This window comes from Brachycentrus maculatus, unplaced genomic scaffold (assembly GCF_059751285.1).
Source record: "Brachycentrus maculatus isolate JH-2025_06_01 unplaced genomic scaffold, ASM5975128v1 h1tg000469l, whole genome shotgun sequence".
Classification (NCBI taxonomy): domain Eukaryota; kingdom Metazoa; phylum Arthropoda; class Insecta; order Trichoptera; family Brachycentridae; genus Brachycentrus; species Brachycentrus maculatus.
Window position 1 is genome coordinate 1,388,021 of NW_028281216.1, and position 26,208 is coordinate 1,414,228.

At 31.2% G+C, this 26,208-nt stretch overlaps 1 protein-coding gene across 1 annotated transcript in view; it reads right to left on the reverse strand.

Annotated features, from left to right (window-relative positions):
- Positions 1-594: 594 nt before the first annotated feature.
- The window catches only part of LOC148302282 (uncharacterized), a 73,812-nt gene continuing 48,198 nt past the window's right edge, over positions 595-26,208 (reverse strand). The window contains exons 2-5 of the mRNA XM_088271889.1: positions 4,701-4,807; positions 3,737-3,955; positions 2,565-2,918; positions 595-1,125 (exon numbers count right to left, since the gene is read on the reverse strand). Coding sequence (XP_088128015.1) covers positions 2,600-2,918; positions 3,737-3,955; positions 4,701-4,807 — 645 coding nt within the window. The 3' untranslated portion in view covers positions 595-1,125; positions 2,565-2,599. The remainder of the gene's footprint in view (positions 1,126-2,564; positions 2,919-3,736; positions 3,956-4,700; positions 4,808-26,208) is intronic.

The following is a 26,208-nucleotide window of genomic DNA, read 5'->3' on the forward strand; positions in this document are numbered from 1 at the left end:
ATAATGAAAGTGCTATCTGCCAATGAGTGAATTTAGAGAATAAAAATAATGAAGGTTTTAAAAAAAAATAATTTACACAATATTTCTAAAATCTCTTTATATAAAGGTGTGGTATGTTAAATCCGATGTACCTTAGGAGTAAAAATACCCTGTGTACTGCAGGAAATTAAAAAACGAAAAAAAAACATAATATATACATATATAATTGTGGATTCAGTAATTATATTATAACTGAATTAAGAGCATGGGTTAAATGATGTAACTCTCACCATCACAGATGAATTCAATATCTGCATCAATACCGCATAAATTGTAATACAAGACACTTTTCAGTTTCCGCCTTTGGAAATAAGTATTAAGTTTATACCGCTGTCAAAGTTAAAATATAATACATGATACTTAAAGAAGATACTAGGATGTATAGTAACATGGGCAGAAAATACAGTAAAAAGTTAACAAGTTGACTACATAGTGTTGGTGACTTTAACATTACTTCTGCACTTTAATTTCTAGGGACTTTGGCAATATGAAATGGATTGTCGATCAGTACTGTCAGAAGCTAATGAAACCACAAAGAAAATTAGTGAATACATATTTTTTTTTTTTTTTTACGAAATAAAGTTAAAATTATCTACACAACATGTTTAAAATAGCAACTTTATGTATAATCAATGCCCTGGAATATAGCTACATATATATATATAAATAATAATAATATTATGGCACTTTTGAGACTCTGACCCAGTCGCCCTATGTCCCATCAAATTGATCTTAATGTAATATCAACTACTAATCTAACATACAAAAGTACATGAGAAGATTCTTAACAAGTATTTGAAGCGCGAACACAGCTATTGTTCACTTGAAATCTCCTTCAAAACGACAACTTGTTGGCGAGAAGCTAAATCAGATAAAAATGTCGTCTTATATTCAAATTTATACGGTAGCCCTTACAAATCTTTGGAGTACCAAAAAAAGTAAAGTACACTTATATCAAAACACTGAAATAATTTAAAACGATATTGTATTTTGTACAAGAGAAATTTGTAACAAAGCAATTGATGGTAAATGACATTGACTAGGAATCATTTGGAGCCATTGACATAACTTTGTTTTCTCCTCGTCCTGAAACAAAAAAGTAAAAATACATTATTAATACAAACAGTTTAGTAAGTCAGTAAATGCAATTAATACGCTTCAAAATTATAAAAGATTAACCAATAAAATAATATATTTTCATCATTGTGGAAGGACACAGGTGGATAATAGAAAATCAACCTTTTCAAAACATTTATGGTACTTTGAAAAAGTTAAGTAATACATATATTTTGTCAATATAAGCAAAGTCACATATTAGAAATGTGTACTAAAAAAATATTCTGGATGTCATGCTTAACATTTTCTTTATGTGAATAAACTGCCATGCAGCCAATAAAGCGCAGTAAGATCAGGCAATACATAAATGGGAGGTATTATTTCACATAAACAATATATTGTAAAAAGTTTCTAGACTGAGTACCATCTGATAAATAGATCCTAATAGTTCCAAGTAAATCCATCGTGGTGTGAAAAACCGGTGAATAGATGAACAAGTACTATTACATGAGCGACCACCTGACACTAGTGACAAAAACACATGCTTATATGTGAGCGGACCACAGAGTGTTTAGTATTTATATTTATGTTTAGTGTGTTTATAGGCGAAAAGTGTGAAATCATTAAATTCGGCAAAGTATTTCCCCTTAGATTTCGCATAGAATTTTCAATGTGCCATATTTCCTTCAACAGTGTTTGGCTTTGATTTTCTTTCAACACAGTGTTTTAAGGTAACTTCAATCTCTAAACGGAGCCAAGACACGTCTCCAAGTCACTCTGTCACGTGCCATATCCTTGGCTTTCTTCCAGGTCAGTCCGGCATCCCAAAATTCCACTGAGTATAGTCGGTGAATGGTCGTCACCGGTTTTCCAAAGCCCTCGCATCCTCGAGTTGGAAGAAAAGACACGAGGGGTTAATGCTCTCAGGTGGCATTCTAAGGACATTTCCCAACCATGTCCATCTTCCTGTTTCCAGGACTTCCAGTATGAGGGGCTTTTAGGTTCTTCTTCTCACATCCGCATTCCTGACAAAGTTGTATTACTTTACACCTAACATTCGCCTCAGGCACCCATTTTCAAAACTGATGTGCATAGTAAAGCCGATGTGCATATCGTAGTCGTACAGGAGAAAGTGACCAACTAACAAAACGTAAAATGTTCAGGAGTGCCATTTAAGTCAGCTTTGCTTGGCAAGAACATAAACATCAATGCAGTTAATCATTTTTAACAAGTCAACAAATTATGCTTCCAAGTTTAAAATCCTTTGGGATTTGTTTCAGGTCAATATTAAGCTAATAAGATATCAAATAGTCAATGATCACGTTTTTGTAAAAAATGCACTTGGTCACTTTCTCCTGTATGACAATGATATTACTACTTAACTGAAATTCGTATCCCATCAGGAACTATTAAAAGTAGAATCAGCGAAGCATCAATTGGTTAATTGAAGTTGATACAAGTGTACTTACAATGGATCCAAAAGTGACATTGTAGACTAATCCGACTAAGTGTCGGGCGGAGATTGGAACGCCTCCACCTCATGCTTCTTCCTCTCGTGCGGCCTGTGCTTGCGCTTGGGCCGCAGCTCGCAGGCGCAGCCGCTGCGCACGCGGATGTAGTCCAGCATCCAGCCGCCGTCGGGCAGCGAGGCGATCTGGCGCTGCCGGCGCTGGTGGCGCTGCGGGTGCTCGCCGCTCGCGTCCCGGGCCAGCGCGTACGTGTAGGAGAACTTCTGTACGCAGCGCGACTGGTTGTACAGCTTGCGGTCCACGAAGCGGCACGGCTTGTTCTCCACGTCCGCCCGGCACGACAGCTCGTAGAACCTGCAAGCCGTTTCCCATTCGCCAATCAAAACATTTTAAAGGCAAATTATACATGATTAAATAAGAGTCACATCCATGAATACAAACATAATATTTTTTTTAAAGACTTTTTGTTTCTCTATTAGTGTATTCATTAGTGTATTTTTTATTTTTATATTAGATACTGTATATATGTATTATTTGTATTATCTTAAAAGCTTCAGCCGTTCAATAAATAAATAAAAATAAAATAAAATAATATTCATTTCTTTAAACTATAAATAAAAACACTTGTTTTTTACCACTTGAGTATTATATTTTATTTATAGATTTGGCGTTTAATTTGTTGAACTAAATTTTTACTTATGTATTAAATGTAAAATCAAACACTGATTGACTGAATGTCAAACATTTGTTTGAAAATGCCATAACTAGGCGAAACACTAGTCACAAAATTGATTTTTGTGTGTTTTTTAACAATAAAATACATCTTAGTATACTCAAAATATCAGTGTTTGATTTAACATTTAATACATACATTATATATGTTTAATACATACACTATCCGAGACTAGTTTCGGAAGCTAGAGATGCTTCCATCTAAGGGTTTGAATATAAACATACTAGCTGAAGTGGAAAGTCAATGCAACATAAAGATTTTGATCACCAATTCCTTTACCGGAAAGAAACAAAAGACATTAGTTCAGTTCGGCTAGCAGCCATGGAAAATCCCGCACTTCCTTGTTGAGATCTCGAGTTAGGTTAGGTTAGGTTAGGTTATCAAGAGAAGTGATTGGATGTTACGCTTTAGTTGATGGATAGCGTTGATCGTGGCCCACCTTTGGCGGATGTCCCCGTCCATGTAGAGGTCCACGTACATGCCCTGCAGGTTCTTGCCGCCGGTGGGCTCCACCATCTCGAGCACGGAGGGGCAGCAGTCCACGGGCGCGCCCGCCTCGCCGCCCTCCTTGCGCACCACCGCCTGCATCTCCCTCGCCGTCAGCCAGCCGCGCTTCTGCCGACCCTCCCCGCTGCCACTGTCCCTGTCCGAGGATACCCTGCAACCACACAACATGACTCATGATAATAATAATAATAACAATGATAATGATGATAATAATAATGATGATGAAGATTATAATGGTGATGATGATGATGATGGTGATGATGATGATGATGATGATGATGATGATGATGATGATGATGATGATGATGATGATAATGATGATGGTGGTGATGATGATGCTGATGATGATGGTGATGATGATGATGATGATGATGATGATTATGATGGTGATGGTGATGATGATGATGATGCGGATGAAGATGATGATGATTATGATGATGATAAAAATAATGATAATGATGATGATCATAATGATGATGATGATGATGATAATAATAATATGGTAATAAAAATAAAAGTAATATTAATAATATCAATAATAATGATTCCCTGCCCGAGGATACCGTGCAAGGACATAAATAATTGTAAGGAATGTGGGTATGTTGCTGACTCAGTGGTGACAACAACATCCCGCAATCGTGTATATACCCGCATAGTTTGGCAGACGGCATTCTAGATTGGTCTTTCCTTAAAAGTAGTCACTCACTTAGAGCTACCTATAGAATGAACCAGGATTCGGACCTTGCATACAAATAAAAAGAATCTCTATTTAAGTAAAAAAAAATCTTCATTCCAACATAGATGCTTGTTGTAAGCTCAAATGTACCGTATTAAATGTGTAGAATGTAATCGTTTGTACGTTTGTAAAATGTATAAAAAGGTAGAATACGGCTTACCAGTGATTGGGGAAGGACGGCAGACTGCGCACGAAGCGACTCACGCTGTAGGAGCTGTTGTCCAATGCGGGGACACTTGGGACCTGAAGGAGTACAGCTGCCAACACCTGGAACAAAGTGCCAAAAAAATTACACACTGAACTGACACCTCTCTCTCTCGTTCTCTCTCTGATGGCGCTACAGCCCATGAAAAATGAAATGAATTACTTGAGTAAGACCACTTTTCAGTTTATTAATGTAAACTCGACTAGTTTAGGAAACTACAATGTTCTCATCGACAAATGAAAATATTATAATAATTGGTTTTGGTATTGGTATTGATGAGGGTATCTGAAGTTTTCGAAACTAGTCGTGTTTACATTAATAAACTCAAAAATGGTCTGATGAAAGTGGTTTATATTTTCATTTAAATCATCATGTTATTCCACAAAGTTAATGCCAAATCAATAAACCGTGTATGCAGGGGCGTGCATTCTATGTAAATGTATAGGCAGAAAAGCAGTGCCCATCTGAACTTACCCGCGTGACATTTAAAAACACAACCAGTACCTACCCTACCTTACTAAAAAGTACCTAACTTACCTTACTATCTACCTCTACTGCCTACCCTAGTAAGTAGTACCTAGCTTACCTTGCTACCTACCTCTACTGCCTTCCCTAATTAATTCTCTGTGTACGCCACTGCGTATATGTAATATTGAATATAGACAGTTCGACAACACCAAGTGTCACATACGACTAGTAGGGCAGTATTGTAGGACACGCTGTGTGTCGTAATTAACTCATTAATACATACATACATACGTAAGATAATAGTAAATTAAATTTGTGTATCAACCAACTATTTCTGGCCTTTGGTAAATAATCGGGATAGAAACGCATGGAAAAAAATGGTTACAAGATATCAATCAATTGCCTTACCGAAGGCGCTAAAGTGTCGTGTGAGGTTGTGAACCACTATTTTATAGCTCGTCCATCAATACGATGCATTAATTAATTACAGGATAATTCAATATCCTCCGATAGAGCGCTACTTGCGGACTGACCGGTTTTACTGGTGTTATGATCGGCCTCGTCGTAGATGACCAGAAAGGACAGAGATGGATCGAGGTATATTTCTTTTTTTTGCCAAGTAAAATATAAACCATATGCATATAGAAACTAATTTCAAGACAGGATATTAAAAATTACGTCAAAGAAAGAAAAAATACAGATACAAATTTTTGTATACAAATTTTTATTACAAATCGTAGAGAAGTTCCATGAAAATAATTTTAAAATAAAATTATCATAATCCGACTACCAAACCTGAGATTTTTGTTGTCTTATTGACTGCCCTTTTTTTGGGGTGACAAACGACCCGAGAACTCAATGGATTTTGAAAGGGAAAACAAGATTTTATGTGGCAGAAAATCATATTCGGCCCCTTAATGCAGCTACGGCTGGAAGTTATTGGAGTTGCGATAGCGTCTCGACTCATAACATGAATTTTAAATTATTGTGTTTTAGATTTAATTTTATTTAGACTTCAAATAAAAAAAAATGTCGCTAATAATAACGTGTCTAGACTGTTGTATTTTTAGAAATTATTGTGTTGGTCGTAAGATCAGAAGGCTTGTTTTTTTACAGGTTTATAATGCAATTGATGTATTTAAACAAAAGAAAAATAACACCCCCTTCGTAACAATGTAAAAAAGTCAGTGTGCACTTTGTTTTTAATTAAAATACAATTAATATTTTTCTTTATTATTTATTTTAAAAAGTACGTACATATGTACAATACTTTAACTCAGCTATACATAAAGAAGGTATATGAGTAAACTATAATAATAAAACAAGCTTATTCTAAGCTCTTAAAGAGATTTTAAGACACAAGAGACTTTACCGCAACAAATATGATTTAAGAGGGGGGACCGCATCTTAATTTTTGTTACGACTTTTTTTATTCGATAATATTTGTTTTTTTTTTTGTTTTAGTAAAATATTTTGCTTACAGCATTGACTATGATAAAAATTATAAAAAGTGAAAAAGAAAAATGAAAAAAAGAACTCACTCCCCGGATACACTTTTATCCGCAGAAACTCACTCCTGGACAGGTTGATTATGAAGTGAACATCGATTTCATGCAGTGCCCTATGTATCATAGGGTGCGGAATGGATACGATGACATTTACAGTACAAAGCACCCTTAAGGTAAGTATCGCCTTACTTCTTTTACACGGATGCATGAACGACTTATACTTAACGGGATATTCCGTTAAACCGTTAAACCGTTAAAAAGGTAACAAGTCATTCCACGCCCGGTTTTTTAAAATAATTTATTTGATTTTTTTTTGTTTTTTAGAATGTAAATAAAAAATATATAATTTGTTTTTAACTTATTACCTTTCAATAACTGTTTTTTTTTCAAAACCAGATAATTATTTCAAAGAAAAACTTATTTTTTCAATGCAAAAACAATGTTTTAAGAAAAAATCAATTACATAAAATGTTACCTGGATTTAGAGAAAATTAAGTTACGACTTAACGAATATGCCCATTTGCTAAATGCGGTCCTGCTCGGGGTACGCATGCAGGTACTCGTTTCACGAGGCGCCATAGTTGTCACTCCAAACATTAAAAAAAACAGGCGTCTCGCTTCGCGTTTAACTAGCAACTTTTGCACACATCACAAATCGCACACATTCCTGTAATAACTAGTCAATATTGACTAGTTATTACAGGAATGTTATTAGTTATTATATATCCAGCGATAGCACATTGCTACTAACTACTGTATATACAGTAGTTAGTAGCAATGTGCTATCGCTGGATCTCTCTAAACTTGCATTAAGTGCTTTATTATGTAGATAATATGTATGCATTATACATCAATTATTTTTTAACGTATAGATGTGTGGTATGTAAATCGAACACCCGTATATATTAGTTTTATTAGCGAGCAAAAAACGAATTAATGATTTTTTTTTAAGTATTGAAACATTTATTTATTAGCTATAAATATATATAAATACATACTCGTGGTTATGTACATTCATTTAAAAAATTCACAAACACATTTTTTTGCATAAACCCACCAAGCCACAAGCGCACTTTATTTGAGGTTTGTCCGCCTCCGTAAAGTAATGGTCAGCCAGCTCGGCTACCGTTCTGGAGGTCCCGGGTTCGATTCCCAGGCGGGGGTTCAAACAAATATAATTGATTTTTTTTTACTCTAATATTTATTCAACATTACCCTGGACTGCTACCTAAAGCGGAGGGCTGATCATCTTTCCTTCATGTGTTAACGATCAAGATAATACTGCGTTTATATGATGCAGTGCCCTATGCACCATTGGAGTGCGGGTAAGGGTTTGAAGAGTATGAAGAAGTTTTGTACTGACATTTCTTAGTGAAACTGCATTTTGTATATGTAATTAAACATTACCTATATAGTTTTTTCACTATTATTTTGTTTCACTATTTACCGGGTTTCGTCGTTACCGACATCACCATCCTAGTTAAATGATTTAGATAACGACGAATGGTCATAGTTTAATAAAATAGAAGTGGAAAAATCCTATATGTGCAGTAGTTTTTTATATGAATAAATTAATGTTAAAATCCAGGTTTTGGAAAGAAAGCGTAACTAAATTTTAACTAACAAATTTTCTATCACTCTGTAAATTGCAAATATTCTTCGTTTCTTCTATATTCCTGCATCTCCTTATACATCCAGGTAGATTATTCTGACTCCTCGCTTGTCAATTATCAATTATTTGTGATATTTGATCATGTCAAGTTTTCCTTAGTCACCTCTATTGTGATATAATGGATCTATGTTATCATAGTGATTTCTCATTCTTCGTTTGTGAAATATAAATTAGTAAATTAAAAATGCGCTTAAAATGCGAGAAAATATATACCATATCGCTCACTCCTTTCAAGAACGTCATAAATAAAAAAATCGTGAATTTTGAGTTGGGCATGTTTTCGGAATGCCCAGAAAATGTATTATATCCCAGCAAAAGAGGCACATTTTTAACTTAATATTTACCCGCTACAGGGCAGAAAATGTTGTTTTTGCATTTTGATGAAAAGGTATTGTTTAATTATTTTTTAAAAAATATAATAAATATTTTTCAAATGGAGAAAAAACCTTCAGGTTTTACCTAAAAAGATCTGTTGCATGGTGAAAAGTTCAGTAAGTGGCTTCATATTTATTTTGAATACATTGTATTATATTTTTCAACTTTAAAAACGTTCTCCTGAAAAATCAAGTTTTTTGATTTATGACGTTCTTGAAAGGAGTGAGCGATATGTCAAACTACAAGCATTTGAGCTAGATTTTTTGATATTGTTTTTTGACATCTCATCAAAGATGAAGAAGAATATGGAAGTCTGGGCATTTACGGGGCTGAAGACCGTAATAGGCTGGTTTAAGCGATCACTTTACACAGTGTAACATTCACCAAGTTCTATATATATATATATATATATATGAACCAATTTTGAAACATTATTCTTGAATCACTAGACCTTCACTAGAGACATCTATTGGTGAGATGAAAAGAAGCTTTTTATTGAGCAGAAACTCTTTTATTAGTATGTGAGGTCCGAATCTTGGATTATAATCACACACATGAGAAAAGCCAGAAAATATCATTTTCATTTTTATCATTTTAGCTTATAATGTGACCAGATAATTTATGTACAAAATTTTAAGAGTGTCCAAATACTTGTTCACAAAGTCTGGATTATCTCCAATTATATGAGTTATTTTCGTCAAAAAATAATATGCAAAATAACTCCTGTAATTGGAGATAATCCAGACTTTGTGAACAAGTATTTGGACACACTCAAAATTTTGTAAATAATTTTTTTTGGTACCAACACTTTACATATCATAAGTTAAATCCAACGTTTTTTTGATTGGAAGGATTGAAATTGAAGCAAGAAGTAACTAAACTGGATGGATCGGCTCAAACTTGTTTATTTACCTATTGTAATGAAATAGTAGGATTTATTCAGGAATACTTAATGCGACATTATCTATGCATTGTAATGTCAACACAGTGGTGTATCGAAATGTAATTTGTCCACCGTTGAATGCAATGCGTTTTAAACCTATGAAGTCCGAGAAAATATGATATAATGTTTAATTAAAAAAAGTTAAATTTAGCTTTTTTAAAACATTATACTTTACAAATAATTATTCTTCTCACACTTGCCTACTTACATATAATCGCTAATAATTTACAAACTTTTGAATGTTTTCTGTTTAATTGTATTTATGGTAGCATTAAAAGCTTCCAACCGTATTCCCGGTTCTAATACAGAAGCATCAAAGCTTTCTAACAGAGCTCTCTTGCAAAGCGATTATTATTATTATTTTATGAACTTAGTTGCAAAAATTATTACAATATGTGAAACAAAATTGCATCTCGATTTAATCAATGTATACACAAAATCGAATAAGTAGGTATATGATTGTTCACACTTAATCTGTGAAATTATTCGTGATGACCAAATGAATTTTTTGCGGTTTTTTAGGAACTCAAAAAATTCTTTCTTGGATAGTATTTGCTTAAAAAAAATCATAGAGTTTTAATTATTTATGTTATCATGAATTACGTAACTTTTTCATACAGTATTAATAATTAAAAAAAATGAAAACATTAATTTCAATATATTTTTATATAAAAAAAGACTTGAAATAAAAAATTAATACACATATTTTAATACAAGAAAGACTTCTTCAAAGCATGATTTTTTGAAGTGAAAGATATTTTTTCACATTGCTTCGATGATAAATTAAATACAAATAATAAAATCATTTAAAAAATCGAGATAACATAAATGAAATTATACGAAAAATTTGGTTACATTTAAATAAATAATTTATTAATGGTAAATGGAAATTTGATAAATATTTCGAATAATAATCAGTTGCAAATTTTATTTTGATGCTTCCGTATACCAGATTCTTTAATTAAACAAAATATTTGTCAAACCAGTAATGAAAATGTAATGTTGAATAAATAAACGTAAATTCATATTGGCCAACTGGGATTGAAAGTGTTAAAGGATTTACAAATAAGGCTTAAACACATTCCGAGCGAGCTAGGAGTTATAAAGTTAGGATTATGTCTAACTCCACTATATAGAGAGTGTTAATTCGACAGCTTCAATTCGCAATTACAGTCGCTGGAAGACAATTATGGCGGTTGTTGTATGCAAAACAAGACGGTAGTGCTATTCTTCGTAATTGGACAAGGATATAATTAGCATATTGATCTAATCTGAAGGACACTCAATGGAATTAATCAAGTATTCAGTTTTTTGCAGTAGCAGAAAATGCAAATAACAAAAACATATGGAATCGGTACAATCATAAATATTAATGCAAGTACATCGAACCTTACACTACCCTATACATGCGATGACGTGGAAAAAGGTATACTAAAATTAAAATATTCAACATTTTGACCTTGTCCTTATCAAGAAGTCCTTGCTGGATTGAGAGAAGCTTTAATTGAGAAGATGGCTGTGGTGAACTCATATGAACTGTGCCATGAGATTGATAAATGTTTGCAGTAGTCCCGAAAATTTTAGTTGTGCGGTTGTCAGTCATGGGTGGAATGGTGAATGTTGCACGTGTGTAAAATGATCACTTAACCAGCCTACGACGGTCACGAGGCCTGTAAATACCCAGACTTGCATATTCTTCTTTATCTCTGTTGAGATATCAAAATGAAAAAATAACTCCTGAGTGTAGAAAACCCAGATTACTGAACAAGTATTTGAACACACTCAAAATTATGTGAATAAAACATTTAAAAAATATTTGATAGGTTTCCTAGTATGAAAATCAACTGAGGATTCAGAAATATGAAATTGGTTATTGCTTATTGTATATTAATTTTATTTTTAAAATACTTAAAAAATCAAAGGCAAAACAAATGATTTATTTATTCATTGATTCTGCAGTCAGTTTGGGACAATACATATCTGCTAATTTTCGTCTAAGTTTTACTTGGTATTTACTATTTCTTAAAATCTATTGTGACACGTGTTTCGATGACTTCTGCATCATTTTCAGACACGGTGCTTGAAGAACCAAATAAAAATAAAATTTAAAATAAATGATTCACTTAGAAATACTTCATAAATTCCATCAAAAAAGCCATAGTTACGCTGTTTTTTAATATTCTTAACGGTTAAAAACGGTCGAAATGCCTTTTCTAATTTATTAAATTATACATTCATTACTAGTTAGTAACGATGATGGAAAATTAGATGAAAGATAGATAAACGTATACTCAGTTGATGTCTCCCAGAAGGTCTACATATGTAGATGTATTGGAACCTACATATGCAGATATATACACACTCGTATGTAGATACGTAATCATGTATTTCAATATCAAATAAATAATATTATTTCGAAATCGTTAATTCCGTTAACGATCTCGGACACTGGCGCTAGCTTTAGAAATGAAGATACTCCCAAACTTTATATATCGGTAGTGTAAAAGCAAAAGGGCATATCTATATCAGACCAAATTTTACAGGAGAGCAAAAACAAACTTGTGAAATTAAATAACTTATTGTTTACAACATTTTGAGTGTGTCCAAATACTTGTTCACAAAATCTGGATTATCTCCAATTACAGGAGTTATTTTCATATTATTTTTGACATCTCATCAAAGATGAAGAAGAAAATGGAAGTCTGGGCATTTATGGGGCTGATACCAATAGATGTCTCTAGTGAAGTTCTATTGATTCAAGAACAAGGTTTCTAAATTGGTTCATATATATACATAACTTCCAAGAATTTGAGTAGTGTAGTTGTCAATAATGGGTAGAATTGGTGAATGTTACACGTGTGTAAAGTGATCACTTAAACCAGCCTATGACGGTCGTCAGCCCCGTAAATGCCCAGACTTCCATATTCTTCTTCATCTTTGATGAGATGTCAAAAATAACTTATTGTTTTATGTATTTTTATATGTAAGTACATATCTTAATTAAACTAAATAAGTATTGCAACTACAGCTATATCCTTTTGCCGGATTATGGAATACACTATTTGAGACATTACACTACCGATCTATGTACAGTAAAAGCTATAACTATCGTTTTGAAGGGACTTATAGAAATAAACTATGAATGCGGGATTAAAAGGTCAATACACAAGGAAAAACGCCTAATCTGAATAACTGTTGGTAGGATAAAATTTTATGAAAAATAGAAGTTTTAAATATAAATAAAAGTATTTATTTAAAAAAAATACAAAGCTGAACAGAATCCCAAAACCTTAGACTTCTTCTGCTGTATCCGTTAACCTTGGGTCACACAAGCTTTCAATAGTAGGTATTTCAATCGTTGGAATATTGTCGTCGAATGTAATAATATTGAAAAAATTGAAAAGAATTTAAAAAAAAATACGAAATATATCAAATATATAAATGATGAATGCGGTAAAATGGTGGATAGAAACGATCGATGCGATCTATTTTTGTATGAAATGAATTCGGGTTAGAATAATTTTTTACATGCCTACAAAACATACCCTCCATGTCCATTTCTTCAACACCCTCATATCTAACGAATTATCACGAAATCTTTACAATTTTGAATTCGATAACAAGAGAGCCTACAATATATTATTCTTCATTTGACATCCTAAGTCAAAATTATAATATTACATTGAATTCAGAGCAGAGGCAGAAAGCGTTCGTGTATGGATGTAATAAATACTAAGATAAGAATTACGAAACAAATCTCAGGACAGACTAATAAATCAACCATCAATTCATAACCCTTTTAAATAATATGGTATCAGGATATTCATAAGTCACGTTTGAATTATTCTGTACACCCAAGTACCTACTACATATCTTGCATCCGTTTTGATATTAATTCATTTAATACATATCGCTCACTCCTTTCAAGAACGTCATTTACCCGCCACAGGGCAGAAAGTGTTGTTTTTGCATTTTGAGGAAAATGTATTGTTTAATTATTTTTTGAAATATACATTTTTCAAATGGAGAAAAGACCTTCAGGTTTTACCTAAAAAGATCTGTTGCACAGTAAAAAGTTCAATAAGTGACTTGATATTTATTTTAAATGCATTGTATTATATTTTTAAACTTTAAAAACGTTCTCCTGAAAAATCAAGTTTTTGATTTATGACGTTCTTGAAAGGAGCGATATGTATCTTCGTTCATTGTAACTGCAGTCACTTGGTAGCATTCCATTTTAAATTTTTGGGTGATGTATCCAAAATTAAACAAGATTATTGTATTGAATTCTACTTTTATTTAATTAAATACAAATATATATATATATATATATATATATATATATATATATATATATATATATATATATATATATATATATATATATATATATATATATATACATATATATATACATATATATATACATATATATATATATACATACATATATATATACATATATATATATATATATATATATATATATATATATATATATATATATATATATATATATATATATATATATATATATATATATATATATATATATATATATATATATATATATATATATATATATATATATATATATATATATATATATATATATTTATATAATAATCAATTATTTTTTTTTGTTTGTCAATTCTCGATTCCTTTTCAATACTATTTCTTATGACAACAAAATACATGCTTGAAATAATGTTTGAGAGTAAATGACATATCGACGTTTAATACTCGTATGTTGGTACTTGAACACACATGACACAACTGTCACAGACGACATAACAGTCTGACGGCAGCATGTGGTGTATCAGATAAGAAAAACGCCCTATAATACACTCACGACAAGGTATGTAGTGCTCATTATCATGCTTCATTAATTTCATATAGGTACTGAGCACTGACGTCTTCATTCATATAGAAAGTTACATATTTGTTAAAGATAAGAATGCCTTACAGTAAAACCTAGATATAACGGACCTTTGTTTAACCCAATTAGTACGTTTTATCTAGGCTTTACTGAACTTTGCTTTAAAAATTGTTTTTATGTACATAGGTACCTTAATCCTAAAATGTGTAATGGATATTACTCATCGGGAATATTATATATGTTAGATCGTCTAACAAAATTATCACATATTGCTCACTCCTTTCAAGAACATCATGAATCAAATATCGTCAATTTTCAGTTGTGGATGTTTTCGGAATGTCCAGAAAATGTACTATATCCCAGCAAAAGCTGCATATTTTTAACTTAATATTTACCCGCTACAGGGCAGAAAGTGTTGTTTTGCATTTTGAAGAAAAGGTATTGCTTAATTATTTTTTTAAATGTACTAAATATTTTTCAAATGGAGAAAAAACCTTCAAGTTTTATCTAAAAAGATCTGTTGCGCAGTAAAAAGTTCAATATTTTTTTTATATTGATATTTATTTTTAACACATTTTATTATATTCTTAAACTTTAAAAACGATCTCCTGAAAAATCAAGTTTCTTTTATATATGACGTTGTTGAAAAGAGTGAGCTATATATCATATTATTCTCACGTCTCTTCATCTTTGAGTTCGCGATAGTATATTAGGTTGATTTGAGAAGGCTTTTATATAACAGAGAAACCCGGTTGCTGGTCAAATAAAATTCATGTGGAAAAATTACATTAGTAGTTGTTATTTTATTCTACAAAATAACCTGTTGTATCTTAATTATAATATAAATAAAAAAATAAATTACATATTTTGAACTTGATAAAAACCTATAAAATTCAGTGGGTGCTGATGAGATGTGGTGTGAATATTTGGGACGTAATTTTTAAGAAACAGATGACTGCAATTATCTGCATTATTGGACTGCATTCCACGAGTGTACCTACATGGATACTTTCAAGCAAGTACCAACGCATGTGTGTTATGTAGAGCATTTTCACAATCCCTACTGATTTCCGGCTTCTGGATATGCACATACTCGTATGAAATGATAAGCATTTTAAGAACTGATATTAATCTACTTTTAAAAAATTAACTAAAAAAAATGAGGTAAAAAATCAGCTCTGTGGAATAACAAGATGACACTCTTTCAGTTTATAAATGTAAACACGACTAGTTTCGAGAACTACATATCGCTCACTCCTTTCAAGAATGTCATAAATCAAAAAACGTCAATTTTCAATTGTGCATATTTTCGGAATGCCCAGAAAATGTACTATATCCCAGATAAAGAGGCATATTTTTAACTTAATATTTACCCGCTACAGGGCAGAAAGTGTTGTTTTTGCATTTTGAAGAAAAGGTATTGTTAAATTAATTTTTTAAATAAACTTAATATTTTTCAAATGGGAAAAAAAACCTTCATGTTTTACCTAAAAAGATATGTTGCACAGTAAAAATTTCAGTAAGTGGCTTGATATTTATTTTTAATACATTGTATTATATTTTCAAACTTTAAAAAGGTTCTCCTGAAAAATCGAGTATTTTGATTTATGACGTTCTTGAAAGGAGTGAGCGATATGTTCTCATGAAAACTATGTTAAGATTCAATTCAAAACCCTTATCCGCACCCTAATGATGCATAGGACTCTGCATAATATAAACGCAGTGTTATCTTGATCGTTAACACACGAAGGAAAGGTGATCAGCCCTCCGCTTCAGGTACCAGTCCAGGATAATATTGAATAAATATTATAGTGAAAAAATCACTTTAATTTATTTGACACCCCCTGGGAATCGAACCCGGAACCTCCAGAACGGTAGCCGAGCGTGTTTGGATTAATAAACTATGGTGGTTGGTTGGAAGATATTGCTTTTTAGCAATAATCCCGCCAATGTACGTATTTATTTTCTGTACATAAAGTTTGATTAAATTAATTAATAAATTGTTGTCCGCCTCCGAAGTGTAATGGTCAGCACGCTCGGCTACCGTTCTGGAGGTCCCGGGTTCGATTCCCAAGGGGGGTAAAATAAATATAAGTGATTTTTTCTCTGTCATATTTATTCAATATTACCCTGGACTGGTACCTGAAGCGGAGGGCTGATCACCTTTCCTTCATGTGTAAACCATCAAGATAACACTGCGTTTATATGACGCAGTGCCCTATGCACCATTGGGGTGCGGATAAGGGTTTTATTATTATTATTAATTAATAAAAAAATAATTAGGTTTTTTGACTCCCTGGGAATTGAACCTGAGACCTCACGATATATTTTTCACCTTTTAAACACTCCCCGCCACCGCTCAGGAGCAATGGTTTTCTACTACATTCAAACCACTCTCGCGTGAAACGTTATTCATAATCTGCTATGTGACATGTATTATATTCGCCGTAATGGACCGAAGTTGGAAGCTGGATATAACTTTATATTGCACCTCAAGCATGTTGGAGCAGTTTTATTCGAGACATTAAGATAAACATATTGGCGAAATGAGATACTCCGACCACGACTCTTGTATTCATTCACGTTTCGCCTTGTGGGGTGACACTTAAAATAACAGTCATAACACCGGCGTGTGTGATTGTTAAAACGTTACTAGAAAATCGCTAAATCATACAGTAAAGTTTAATCGCCACTTATAGAAATTAGAGCATACAAAATTGGTTTTATTTGACTTCGAATCTATCCATTATTATTAAACACTTAATTCACATTTAAACATGGCACCTTACAAGGGCCTAGAGCAGCCGTGTACTAAGCTTTGAGTTGTTAGCGGCGAATCTTAGGCGTGCGGTGGTTTGACTTTGTGAGGAATGAAGAGATGAGGCGTAGGACGCAGCAAATCTTGGTCACAACTGTCGTCAATAAAAGGCGATTCAGTTGGCTTGGCCATGTACTCCGCATGCCTCCTGAGAGCCTTAATCAAGCTTGCCTCTTTTACAAGGCATCAGGTTCGCGCCGCCCAGGACGACCACTGCTGACAATTCGTCGGCAGTTCTCGTCAGAACTTCTGGACTTGGGAGGATGCAAGGGAGCTGGCAGCCGACAGAAAAGCCTGGAGACAGTTTGTGGACTCCATATGCTCCACCTAGGGAGCGGATATGGTTATATTAATTCACATTTAAAAAAATTACTATTATATTTTATCTATGTCGGGTTGCAATCCCGTGGTAAGTGTGGCGGACTCTGGGCCGGAATTTCTGGGTTCGAACCCATTCTACCACAATTTGATATATAATTTTACAATGGGCCACTTCCATATTCTTCTTCGCGTATGTTCCGATGTCAAAAAAATGTAAAAATAACTCTTAAAATGTAAGTGGAGAGAACCCAGATTAATTAACAATTATTTTGACACACTCAAAATGTTGTGAATAAAAATAACTTGTCAAATTATAAGCTGCATCAAAAAATTAAAAATCGTACATTTAAAAAATGTATTATTTTTTAGCATCTCATCAAAGATGAAGAAGAATATGGAAGTCTGGGCATTTCGGGGCTTACGACCGTCATAGGCTGGTTTAAGTGATCACTTTACACACGTGTAACATTCACCAATTCTACCCATTATTGACAACCACACTACTCAAATTCTTGGAAGTTCTATATATATGAACCAATTTAGAAACCTTGTTCATGAATCACTAGAACTTCACTAGAGACATCTATTGGTGAGATGTAAAGAAGCTTTTTATTAAGCAGAAACTCTTATATTAGTATGTGAGATCCGAATCCTGGATTATTCATATTCTTACTTCCATATTCTTCTTTATCTTTGATGAGATGTCAAAAAATAATGAAAATAACTCCTGTAATTGGAGATAATCCAGATTTTGTGAACAAGTATTTGGACACACTCAAAATATTGTTATTAATGTTACTATTGTTACTAATGTCCGCCTCCGTAGTGTAATGGTCAGAACGCTCGGCTACCGTTCTGGAGGTCCCGGGTTCGATTCCCAAGGGGGGTAAAATAAATATAAGTGATCTTTTCACTGTCATATTTATTCAATATTACCCTGGACTAGTACCTGAAGCGGAGGGCTTATCACCTTTCCTTCATGTGTAAACGATCAAGATAACACTGCGTTTATATGACGCAGTGCCCTATGCACCATTGGGGTGCGGATAAGGGTTTTATTATTTTATTATTAATGTTTTAGTACCAACTAAAAAATTTAAAAATTTCTAGAATTATTTCCATGGTAGTTTAAAAATTATAAAAAAATCTGCCAAATACTTTTATAATGTGTCATAATAAAAAAAATCTAATTAAAGAAAACGCAACATGTCGTTCTCAACAATACTGCACATAAAATTTTTCCTTGGGACTACTCGGACGCTATTAATATGTAATTTTAAACAATGTTGCAAACTGTGTTTATTTTTCAATGAGCAAGGTGTGTAGATTGTTATCTATGTGGGTATCGTTAGTTAGGTGTCACCGTGTATCGATAATGCAGGTGCTGACATACCCATTATCAATAATACTATAAGCCTTTATACCAGGGATGGCAAACCTATGGCACGTATGCCGTAAGTGGCACACGAGACTATTTTGCATGGCATGCGAATGAAGAGAAAAAAGTGATTGTACAATAATTTCAAAAAAATTATATAAATATAATTTTAAAAAAAGCAAAATACTTGGTCAATATAGACAATAGTCTCGTGTATTTACTTCGTTCGTCAATAGTTTCATCAATCATTATTTTCTTCAATGAACTTTATTGAATCAGACAAAAGAAGTAGACTTACAGGCGAAAGTACTACTACTTGTGTTCTATTAAAAGCTACCAGCTATAAACCCGATATAAACCAATTTGGGATCTGGCATCCAACAACAAAAATCTCACAAAGAATGAAGTTTTAACGGTTCTACAATTTTTTTTTTTTTTTATATTCATTTATTTTATTTGGCCATTGATATGTACCTACCTCATTTTTTTTGGTGTATAAATTTCTTTGTTTATATTAAAAATCGGAAGTTACACAAACATTTGATGCATTTTTTTCCATGGCATGTGGGCACGCGTTACTATACTGATTTTTTTGGCACATAGTCTAAAAAAGGTTCGCCATCCCTGCTTTATAGGGTGCCCGGAACACCAAGGGTCACGTTACGCTCGCAGTCGAGCCGGTAAATAATAATTTATTACCTACTTCGCCAATACACTGCGCATTCTTCTAATAAACACTCACTATTGGCTGAATTACTCCAACAACATTCGATATTTATTGGCCAATGGGAAATACACGATTGTTGTTTTAATGTGCGGTAATATCGGAACTCGAAAGGCCACCTCTTGCTGTCCTGTAGACGCATATAATTTCGCATGTTTATTTTCTATTGGCAGAGCTCGCACGTTAGATAGGGCCATTACAATTTTATCTGCGTGATCTATCTAAATTCTTTATTTTCAACTCGGCTTATGGCTTAGTTGCTATCGCGGAGGACTTCCAATCCAAGAACTCATTTGCCCCACCTTTGGCTACTATAATATTATCAAGAGTTTACCGTATTTAATGAAAAATTTATGTACAAATCCTAATACTTGTTCACAAATCTGGATTATCTCCAATTATAGGAGTTGTTTTTCATATTATTTTTTGACATCTTATCAAAGATTAAGAAGAATATGGAAATCTGGGCATTTACGGGGCTGACGACCGTCATAGGATTCGGACTTCACATACTAACAAAGAGTTTCTGCTTAATAAAAAGCTTCTTTACATCTCACCAATAGATGTCTCTAGTGAAGTTCTAGTGATTCAAGAACAAGGTTTCTAAATTGGTTTATATATATAGAACTTCCGAGAATTTGAGTAGTGTGGTTGGGCATTTACGGAACTGACGACCGTCATAGGCTGGTTTAAGTGATCTCTTTACACACGTGTAACATTCACCAATTCTACCCATTATTGACAACCACACTACTCAAATTCTTGGAAGTTCTATGTCAAGATTACGCATATAATCAGTAAGTATAAAAAATATTGAATGTATTTCACAGATTTAGTACACCCGCACATTTCAAAAGAACGACAGTTATTGGAGCTTTTAGAATTACAAATAAAAAGGTGGGTACAAATGACATTATACAATCGATTTTCTAATCAGTTATGATCATTGCATGGTGCGATGTATGTATTCGTGTAGGTAACGACATGTGGCCCATGCATAATCCCCGCGTTACACCAGAATCAAAGAAGTTGACATAATGCAATATGAATCGGTACCGTTCCGAGTAGACCTCCCATAAAACGATTAAATATTGCATTCGGTCTCTAAACTACGGGTATGCAATTAATTGAATCACACATAAAGACTTGCTGACTATCTGTACCGCCTACTTTGTGTTCTCATTATAATATGTTAATAAAATTAACATTGAGAATATGGTGGGAGTCAGAAATAGACCTGCATAACGAATTGTGATGTTGAATAGTCTATTCTATATAAATGTTGTCAAGGGATAATAAACATCTCACAATCAACTGTCAGAAAATGAGCTTTTCCTTACTTAAAAAACGCAAGTATTTTTAGTGTATTTGGTAAATAAATGTATGGGTATGTTCATTCAAGTTTTTGGGATTGAACCGGAGTAGGTGAATTCATACAAATCCATTATAATTATGTAGGGAAAATTGAAGAATCTCTGTGTTTGCTACTCACGGAACAGCTAGAATAAAATATTATTAAATAATAAAATATTATTAATAATAAAAATGAAAATGGTATTTTCTGGCGTTTCTCATGTGTGTGAATATAATCCAGGATTCGGATCTCACATACTAATATAAGAGTTTCTGCTTAGTAAAAAAGCTTCTTTACATCTCACCAATAGATGTCTCTAGTGAAGTTCTAGTGATTCAAGAAAGAAAGAACAAGGTTTCTTAATTGGTTCATATATATAGAACTTCTAAGAATTTGAGTAGTGTGGTTGTCAATAATGGGTAGAATTGGTGAATGTTACACGCGTGTAAAGTGATCACTTAAACCAGCCTATGACGATCGTCAGCCCCGTAAATGCCCAGACTTCCATAGTCTTCTTCATCTTTGATGAGATGTCAAAAAAAATATATGAAAATAACTCCTGTAATTGGAGATAATCCAGATTTTGTGAACAAGTATTTGGACACACTCAAAATATTGTAAATTATTAAATAATATCTTGCGCATTTCAACTATGAGAAATTGATCAACATTTATGTAGGTATATTATATTGCGAGTGCAGTTGGTGAAGTAGTGGGGTGAAGTGACTGAATTTAGATATTAGAAAAGAAAGATATATGTACATAAAAAACTGTTAATATCAATAAATTTGTCAAACGGATACAAGTAACATAATTGTTCCAATGGATACAACAACTAAGTACAAATATTTATCACTATAATTGACTGACAAATCGCTAAGATAATTCAATTAATTGCTTGCATACCTTTAATTAATACGTACCAATATTTAATAATGATTACTTCGCTCGAGGGGTTTAGAGTTCATAATGTATGTTCATATCATACGAATGTGTGGTATGAAGCAAACGTTCTTCGTAGGAGGGGAGGAAATTCTAAAGGACACGAATACATACTAACTTGACAAGTCAATAAATTCATCTGTAATGTAAATAAATTACAGATTTCGTACACTTGCCTGCTGACGTGGTTTATGCGTTTTATAGGGGTAAAAAAAGATTTAAGTGAGTTGAATGTTACACAAAATAACTAATACTGCTTTTCTCTTTTCCATACTTACTATAATAAATATTAATTTTAGATAATTTGAATAACGCAATTTTCATGAAAAACTCCTTCAAGAACTATATGATATATTGTTTATTTTCAGATAAAACAATAAAAACAAAAGTTATACCGAAGGTTTACTTTCCTTTGGGTACAGCGATATATTACCCGGTTAAATTTTTCACATCTCACGTCACATAGCCATCGAACTTATAACAGCAACAAAAAATAGTAACGTATACACTGAGTAATTTTAAAAAAATAAACAATTTTATTTTCAAAACATTAGTTTTTTTTACTCAAACTGAAACTTAGTACCTTCTAAACTAAGGAAAAAATATGTAGTTGCCATATAAAATGCATTAAAACCAGACTATGTACGATATAACAATAAGGACAAGAAACAGTAAAGCATTTAAAAGGTACAGCATTCGTTAAGTCGCATTCATTCCACCGGAGATTACCGGAGAAGTCACTTGTTTGCTGACACCCATTTTTTAAAGAATGTATATTGGATATTTTTTTGTTGTTTTTAAGAATATGCATATAGAATTGTTTTTTTACTCTTTTCTTTTCAAAAACCGTATAATTATTTCGAAGAAAAATTTATTGTTTTAATGCAAAAACTTTGTTGTAAGAAAAAAATAAATTACGTAAACTGTTATCTGGATTTAGAGAAAATTACGTTGCGACTTTACGAAAGCTGGGCCTTAAGCTTTAGCTTATTATTTAAAGTATATTTCAAACATAAATTTGAATTATAACTTGAAGCTTGAGTTTTTTTCATTCCAAGTGAGGCAAAGTACTAAACTGAGAAAGAAAAAGTTGCCATATAATATTTGAATCAGGTTAAATATATTATAAAACGATATTATAAAAAGGACAAGAGTTTTAGTGAATTCTTCTTCTTAAGATGGAGACAAAAATCTCTTATTAAGACCGTAAATTAGAAATTCGATTTAATTTATTATCCTCCGGTGAAATCAAATGTTAATTCAAACATTCTTCTGACCTCAGAGGATAAAACACGATTGATTCATGGATAAAGTAATGTTTTATTGGTAATCCGCGAACAAAATGACAGTAATATACTCCAGTAGGCACGGATGAACGCGTGGTAACGTAAGAAACCTGTTCTTTGACATTTTCGGGCAAAAATTTCTACGCATTTCGGTGTGATCTACAACTGGAAAATATCTCATCTATTTCTACAAAAAAAACTGTAGTATTTAAATTTATTTATTTATTTATATCCCGTTTTAGAAAATTATTGGTTTACCATATTTATCTGATTGTAATGATTTTAAAATGCGCATGTTAGATGATATCATATGTTTAACGTGAATGCCATACACTCACTTACACATAAATTATACATGACATATATCGTTCATAACGTATATCGGTGGTATGGACATGTGGAGCGAATGGATAGCGAGAGAATGACTAGGAAAATATATGTGGCGATTTATATTATTTATATATATATATATATATATATATATATATATATATATATATATATATATATATATATATATATATATATATATATATATATATATATGTATATGTATATATATATATATATATATATATATATATATATATATATATATATATATATATATATATATATATATATATATATATATAATTAATTATAATATTACAATGATCCACAAGGTTAATGCTTTCAATATTTAAAATATAATACAATTTTGATTAAGCAATTATTCACATTAGTATAAATTGTATCCATATTTGAATTGAGATAAACGCTTTTGTAATATTCATGTATGTTAGGTACTCAGAAGATTCTATATAACCGTAAATTTGAGATCAATGATGAAATATATTGTAATTATTTCCATATATTATATATAAAGCGATGACAAGACTAACGCACGAAATTGTTATTCGCTTACTGAGAACAACTTCCGATGTGGGAGTGTAAGGTTTATTAAAAGCTCTTTATGAATGGAGACTACAGCAAAATCTCGTATATATATATATATATATATATATATATATATATATATATATATATATATATATATATATATATATATATATATATATATATATATATATATATATATAAATATATATATATATATATATATATATATATATATATATATATATATATATATATATATATATATATATATATATATATATATATATATATATATATATATATATATATATATATATATATATATATATATATATATATATATATATATATATATATATATATATATATAAATATATATATAAATATATATATATATATTTATACATATATTTATATATATATATATATATATATATATATATATATATATATATATATATATATATATATATATATATATATATATATATATATATATATATATATATATATATATATATATATATATATATATATATATATATATATATATATATATATATATATATATATATATATATATATATATATATATATATATATATATATATATATATATATAAATATATATATATATATTTATACATATATTTATATATATATATATATATATATATATATATATATATATATATATATATATATATATATATATATATATATATATATATATATATATATATATATATATATAATTATAATATTACAATGATCCACAAGGTTAATGCTTTCAATATTTAAAATATTATACAATTTTGATTAAGTAATTATTCACATTAAATATAAATATATAATGTGAAAATTTACTTAATTATAGTATAAATTGTATCCATATTTGAATTGAGATAAACGCTTTTGTAATATTCATGTATGTTAGTACTCAGAAGATTCTATATAACCGTAAATTTGAGATCAATGATGAAATATATTGTAATTATTTCCATATATTATATATAAAGCTATGACAAGACTAACGCACGAAATTGTTATTCGCTTACTGAGAACAACTTCCGATGTGGGAGTGTAAGGTTTATTAAAAGCTCTTTATGAATGGAGACTACAGCAAAATCTCGTATAACTTTTTTCATCTACATTTGTATCTTAATAAATTCCTGTAGTATTGTATAAATTTTAATTTGAGACAAAACGAATTGATTATTTAAATAATTAAACACTTAATTTATCCCAATTATTGAGTTTTATTTCACATTTAATACAGCTAGTTTCGAAATCTAAAGATGTTTTCATCGATAGGTGATTACAAAAAATAAGTAGTATGGTAATTTTTTTAAAAACGGAGACATATGAATCCCAATGGGAATATTTTAAAAAGTACTTGTAGTTAAATTTAAATAATTATTTATTATGGTTAAGTCTTTATAACTTGCTTTACTTAACTAAAATTTGCTTTTGTATTAATGTCGAACCGTGACAATTTCATTTTAATCTACATTTGACCTGATGATGAAATGATTATTCCGATACTGATAGTCACGAAGTAGTTTTTTTTTTTTAAAGAAGTATTACATAAAGTGAACGATGAATGATTAGAAGGGTGTTATATTACCCTACCACAAAGTTAACAATGCTTTTAATATCCAAAACATGGAAATATTTATCACAAGTATTTGTATATAAAATCGGTGTTAATTTTTAAGTATATATATTCAAACCAGCATTTTAGAAGTGGCTGAGAAAGTATTTTTTAATAATATAATTGAAGAATTTTCTCTCCCAAGGTTACCGAGAAACTTCTCATCTCCTCATGTGAAGTGTGCGTGGGAGTGGTATTGGATTTATATTCTGGTCCAAATGAACTTAAATAAACGATGCATTTTAACATCATTGTATTT